At 42.5% G+C, this 6,311-nt stretch overlaps 2 protein-coding genes across 2 annotated transcripts in view; both read right to left on the bottom strand.

Annotated features, from left to right (window-relative positions):
• Positions 1-296: 296 nt before the first annotated feature.
• Positions 297-1,967, bottom strand: CSUI_009449 (elongation factor tu gtp binding domain-containing protein; the record flags this gene model as incomplete). Its single annotated transcript, XM_068069565.1, has 2 exons — positions 297-1,031; positions 1,749-1,967. Coding segments are annotated over 2 exons (954 nt in total), but the record flags the coding sequence as incomplete, so codon positions are not given.
• A 1,422-nt stretch (positions 1,968-3,389) lies between these two features.
• Positions 3,390-6,311, bottom strand: part of CSUI_009448 (c2 domain-containing) — a gene marked incomplete at its 3' end in the record, with an annotated part of 7,434 nt that continues 4,512 nt past the window's right edge. The window contains exons 2-5 of the mRNA XM_068069564.1: positions 6,031-6,246; positions 5,302-5,554; positions 4,190-4,350; positions 3,390-3,578 (exon numbers count right to left, since the gene is read on the bottom strand). Coding sequence (XP_067918461.1) covers positions 3,390-3,578; positions 4,190-4,350; positions 5,302-5,554; positions 6,031-6,246 — 819 coding nt within the window. The remainder of the gene's footprint in view (positions 3,579-4,189; positions 4,351-5,301; positions 5,555-6,030; positions 6,247-6,311) is intronic.

Genomic DNA, 6,311 nt, shown 5'->3' with positions numbered 1-6,311 from the left:
TATATATATATATATAAAGAGAGAGAGATGTGTATCTACATATACATGCCGCATATATATAGAGAGAGAGAGAGAGAGATGTGTATCACCCAGACTATACGTACATAGATCTGTATCTATCTTTTTTATGTATGTATATAGCTATGTATACACAGATAAATAGGAGGTCTCTCACTTTCTTTCTCCTTTGATACACAAAGAAAGAAAGAATGAAAGGATAAGAAGATCTCTACAGCCTTGATAGAGGGGTGTCGATCTATGCATGTCTGTATGTCCTGCTGCATGCAATACCATACCTGTCTTAAGTCGATTCGCCCGTGGCGTTTTCTTGGAGATATTTCAACATCTTCATCCTGATCTAAAGAAATCTCGTCTTCTATTCCTTCTCGTTCTCCGCTTTCTCCTTTTCTTTCTCTCGAAGAAGAGAAGTCGACAGCAGACCAATGAAGAAAACCCCAGGAGGGAGACGAGACAGGAGTACGAGAGACAGCCCTGCTCTTCTTCTCATCCGAATGGCCTTGTCTTGGCTCGCCTTCTCCCATCGAAGAGTCTTCTTCTTCGTTTACGCCATCCGCCTCTCCATCCTGTAGACCTTCTGACAAAGAAGAAGAAGGAGAAGAAGAAGAAGGAGAACAGAAGAGTTTGAAAAGTGCATATCCCTCTTCAACCTTAATGGCAACAGCATCGACTTGCAGTCCAGGAGTTGCTCTTGGATAGATGATAGGAGGAGAAGAAAAAGAAGAAGAAGAAGAAGAAGAGAAGCTCCGTGTCCTTGTCCTACAAACCTTATCCCTAACGATGCTTGTGTGGGAGACGTCTTCTTCTTCTTCTTCGTCATCTTCTTCTTCATCTTTTGTGCTTTGAGAGGAATGAAGAGAATCTGCTGTACGTACAGCGGAAGAAGAAAAAGACGACTGCTGCGTAGGAGAAGGAGATGAATGGAGATACCGGTTCAGAAGAAAAGAAGAAGAATGGATTTCTGATGGATCATCCAACAAGGCAACTTCTCTCAGCAGGTTTCTTGAAGATACCTAAAAGAAAGAGAGGAGAAGGAAAGAAAGAAAGAAAGAGATCTTTTTCTTCTGCTAGTGAGAGGAGTCTATATGTTTATTCTCTCTCATGGAACGGTATATGAAAAGGAGCGACGACGAGAGAAGATGTGGACTGTGAATCTCGTCTCTACATGTACGGCAAGCATACACAAGCAGGACAGACATGCACGCATAGTATCCAGCCACACGAGACACCTCCACTTCTAAGGAGATATGCATAGTCATGTATCTATACATAGGCACAGATAGCCAACACATGCATATACATATATACACATGTATATACATATATATACATATGTATATACATGTGTATACACTGCCCCTTTATATGTTCGAGAGATCGACATTTTGTTTTACTTTATGAAGTTTGAGATCCCACACAGAGACAGAAAGATAAACTACAGACCGCACGACAAAGAAAGAAAACGTCCCCTCCCCCTTCTCGGCCACTTCCATTTCTGTGCAAGCATATATATCTGTATTTATACATATACACGTATCTATACAGATATACATAGTGGTAGAGTAGGAGTCAAAGGCGCAGAGACTGAAGACGTGTATCGAGCACAGAGAACGGCGACACGCTTGAGAGGTCGCGTATGAGAGATTCTTTTCTACGCAATCCCACGGCGATAGATTAAAGATAGATAGATTGAAGATTGAAGATAGTAGGAAGGAGAGAGATGGTCTTACATGTTGAGTAGCATATGAAGATTCAAAGCCGGTGGGTAGAGGTGTAACGAAGACATGTTCTCCTATATGAAGAATTTCTTCAAGAGAAGAGAAAGACAGCCTTTCCAAAGAAGATTGACTATCTATTAAAGAAGAATTCCTGGCTCTGGGAGAAATAGACGTCTGGGGAAGATTAGAATGGAGAGCTAAAAGCTTTCTTCTTATGAAGTGAGGGGAAATCTGTAAGAAAGGGAAAGACGAGAGAAGAAGGAAAACGAAAGAGGTACTTCGCGACAGTGAGAAGAGAGAAAGAGAAGGATTTATATGCACGATATGAGAGAAATAGACAGAGGAAACATGTGTATCCCATATGAAGATATGAGGTAAGAGAGAAGAGAGTGATTCTCCTCATTCAGGAACCTAATGCATGCTTTCCACAAAATCTGTCTTTCTTTCTTTCTTTCTTTCTTTCTTTCTTCTGCTTCTCGCTAAAGAGAAATGCTCTCTCCTAAGCTTCTGGAAGGCGAGAAGAAGATCGGCAATTGCTTCATAAAAGAAGAAGACCCCTGCCCCGACTCGCCTCTCACTCTCTCGTGACCCACCACACAATATCTCTACGCAAGCAGATAGACATATTAGAGATGAATAGATAAATAGATTAAAGATAAATAGATTAAAGATAGATAGATAGATTAAAGATAGTGTATAGGAAGTATGCGTAAAAGAAGCAGGAGTCGGCAAGAGCTCGAGTGTATGGTAAAAGACAAGAGGAATGAAGGCAAGAGGAAGAGCTACTGCTAAAGATGAGAGAAGATTAGATCTAAGAGAAAGGAGGTGAGGCTATTGTCCCAGGGTAATAGCAGTCGATGCTATAGATAGATACACGTATAGAGTCGGAGAAGTTATGCATATATTTACATATACGTAGGCCTACCAACAAGATATACTTCTAGTCTGGATAGACAGAGTGATACAGCAGGCCTATCTCTATCTATCTGCCGGGACAGAGAAGACAAAAGATAGATCTATGTATGATATACTTTTAGTCTGTATAGACAGAGTGATACAGCAGGCCTCTCACTATGTTTCTGCTGGGACAGAAAAGACGAGAAATAGATACATGTATATCCTCCAAGAAAGACACGCATCGATGTATGTATATGTATGTATGTATGAATATTATGTCTATATAGCTACCATGCCGTAGGCTAGTGGTGAACAAGCAAGCGGGAGTCATACCTCTATCTTTCTATCTACTAGACCTATATGACTTAGCCGTCTACTATATGTGTAAGGCGTTGACTATCTATCGTCCAGGAAATCATTGAAGAGTAGGCGCAAGGTGCTGCTTGAGATAAAACACCTCGCTCTATCAAGAGAGAGACGGTGGAGAGGAAGACGAGAGAGACACATGAAATCTAGTGCATGCATCCAAGAGAGCTACAGACCTCGAAGAGAAAGGAACAAGAAGAAGACGAAGAGGAAAGAAAGAAAGAATCCGTCAGATGGGGTGCATGCAATAGACAAGCTCGGGAAACCTGTGAGACCAACGCGGAGTTGCATTCATCGAGGAGAAGCAGAAGCACCCCTGCCCGAGCCAACAGAAAACATCTACAGATATGTCTGACCAAGAAGAAGAAGAAGAGTATGGGGGCGTCTCTTACTTGGCATATAGATTCTCTGCTCCCTCAATCGACCTGTTTCATCATCGATCACGTATGTGCCTAAAGCATTGCATTGGAGGGCGGCTGTCTTAAGTGTATGCGGCCCAAAGGAAATCTCCGCGCGCACGTCTGAAGTATACCCTACGGCGCTCGTCACTTCATACACGTCGATCCACCATACACACTCCTGCAGTCGCAGTGGCATCATCGCGCAGAGACAACCCGCGCAAAAAAGAAAGCCAAGCTATCTTCACGACAGGAAAGAGACCTTCTTTACTTTACCAAGGAAGACAGAGATAGAAGGACAGGAAGATCGATAGAAGGAACTTAGAGAGATACATACACAGATATGCATAGCGATGAGGGGCCGTAGAGAGGGGTGTAGATGAGAAGAAGGGAATGTGGATGGAGATGTAAGATTTTGATCAAGCAAGAAAGAAAGAGGGAAGGTGCTAGACGTAAGACTGGACTGGAGAGAAAAACGACAGCTTTTCTTCATGAGAGAAAGAAAGACACATTAAAGATAGATAGATAGATAGATCTATCTATCTATCTTTAATGTATCTATCTATCTATCTCTAATTTATCTCTAATCTATCTTTAATCTATCTATCTTCGGCAACAAGATGCCTGTACATGTATGTATATACATATACTGAACGTTCACATACATATACATACATATACCTATGGAGCTCTACGTGTCCATACATGTGTATGTATATAGTCTGGAGATGTGTATAGAAGAGATTAAGATATAGAATTTCATGGGGATAGCTTAGGTTTAGGTCTGGTTACCTGAGTAGGAGGTTCTTGAGCTGGACGAGCTGTACGTACACCTAAAGGTAGAGGGGTTTGCACTTTAGCAGCTGAAGCACTTAAGAGAATGCGACCACCATACGACGTCGGTTGTCTTAGCTCCGCATTCATCATCATATCGGTCACTGCGCCTAGCAGACCTAACGAAAGGAAAAAGAAAAAGAAAGAAAGAAGCATGAAGAAGAAAGAAAGGAAGAAAAGACCTTCTTCGACAGGACTCTTACCATTTACAGTCTGTATGAAACAACGATACTCATCAGTCTTCCCTTCCATGCATATCTGTGAATGTTCTTTCTCTTTCTTTCTTTCTTTCTTTCTTTCTTAATTTTCAAGAGAGAGAAGAGAAGCGGAGCTCTTTGTCACAGGACAAGTCGTGGAGAGAGACGAAGGCTTCTTCATGTCGATGTTGCAGTCCAAAAGAGATAGAGCAGGATCGACACTACAGGTCATGACGCTAGGCGAAAACACAAGGCCGAGAATCAAAGGATTTTCTCCCTATCTATCTATCTACCTAGATAGCTAACTCTACCCCCTCTCTCCTTCTCGCCAAGTCGTAATATATATAGACAATACATATACATCACATACATACACATAAATATATATATAGATAGATAGACACAGGTACCCATCTTCACCTGTCTCTACAGATATGTATGTCGAGATAAATATAGGTGTATATGTGTCTCTTAGGAGGTGGGTTACCATACACTTAGGTTGCCTGTAAAGATGTCTGTCTATTCTTGTGATGCCCCTTCGCTCTTCCTCTCTCCGTACATACATACAGATACACATACTTCAATACATACATTGACATGCTCTATATACATATATACATGTAGACATATACACATATATATACATACATGGTTTGTATGTGAATGCCCAGGAAAGATGCTAGACCGCATGCATTTACCCATGGATCAACTCATCGTTCATTCATTCCTTCATGACTATCTAGCTATGTCCAATCAAGCTATCTATCTTTGATTTATCTTTCACCAAAATGCCTCTTATGCATCTCTCTATCTATCTATCTCTCTGTCTCTATTTGTCTATCTCTTCCTCTTTCTGCAGTCGAGTGTGTGTACCTTCAGTGGGAGGTCTCCAGTAGAAGTTAAACCACCTTGGAGGAAGGTCATTCCGAGTTAGCTGGAAATAGTCAAGGACGACCGTCCCCATCAAGGTGCCTGCGCTTGTAGCACTTGGCTGGCCGTTCCATAGCTCCACAAGCACATTCCCGTCAAAGGAAGGCATGCAGGAGGGAAGGCCCACCGACGCAAACCACTCAGGGTTTGCTTCGGGAAGACTTCTCGTCTGCAGTTCTGCTCCTCCATGCTTCACCTAAGGAGGGAGAAGAAGGAACAAGAAAAGAAGATGAGATAAGTGAAGACATGCCATGAGAAAAAAGAAGAAAGGCATCAAGGTGGGAAGAAGAAGCAGAAGGGGAAGGGAAACAAAGAAGAAAAGAACAGAGAGAGAAAGAGAGAGGGGAAAGAGATATACAAGGAAGGAATGAGAGAAGAAAGAGAGAGAGAAAGAGGATGTGAAGAAGAAGAAGGGAAAGATGACGGTGAAGGAGATAGGAAGAGAAAGGGGGGGGAGGCGTCGCCCTGAAGAAGACGAAGAAAGCGAAGGAGACGATCAAGAAGAGAAGAAAGAGAAAGAGGAACAGCACAAGAAGAAGGAGAGAAAAAAGAGAGACGGTAAGTTCACACACACGTGATAAGAGAGGGAGTGCATGCAGGGAAAGAAGAAGAAGAAAGACAATCCACACATGAAAGAGAAAAAACTCCAAGCCTAATTTGTTTGAGGAGTACCTTGACATAGGGTTCGAGGACGGTGGAGAACTGGCCCGGAATAGCAGGGATGTCTTGGCCTTTGTAGATGTTGACAGAAAGATTGTAGTGCGTAAGCTTCACATTGACGTCGTGGCTTGTTCTCTCTCCACCTTCATTCACAACGCAGATCGACTCGTCCACTACAGGCATGGCATCTCCCGGCCCAAACACCCCGACGGTGATCAGAAGCAAACCCTAGATATACACAAAGAGCGACCGCATGACCATCATATGGAAGAGCAGGAAGAAGAACAAGAAGA

Source organism: Cystoisospora suis (genome assembly GCF_002600585.1).
Source record: "Cystoisospora suis strain Wien I chromosome Unknown contig_5641, whole genome shotgun sequence".
Taxonomy (NCBI): Eukaryota; Apicomplexa; class Conoidasida; order Eucoccidiorida; family Sarcocystidae; genus Cystoisospora; species Cystoisospora suis.
This window is presented reverse-complemented; position numbering and strand designations above follow the sequence as displayed.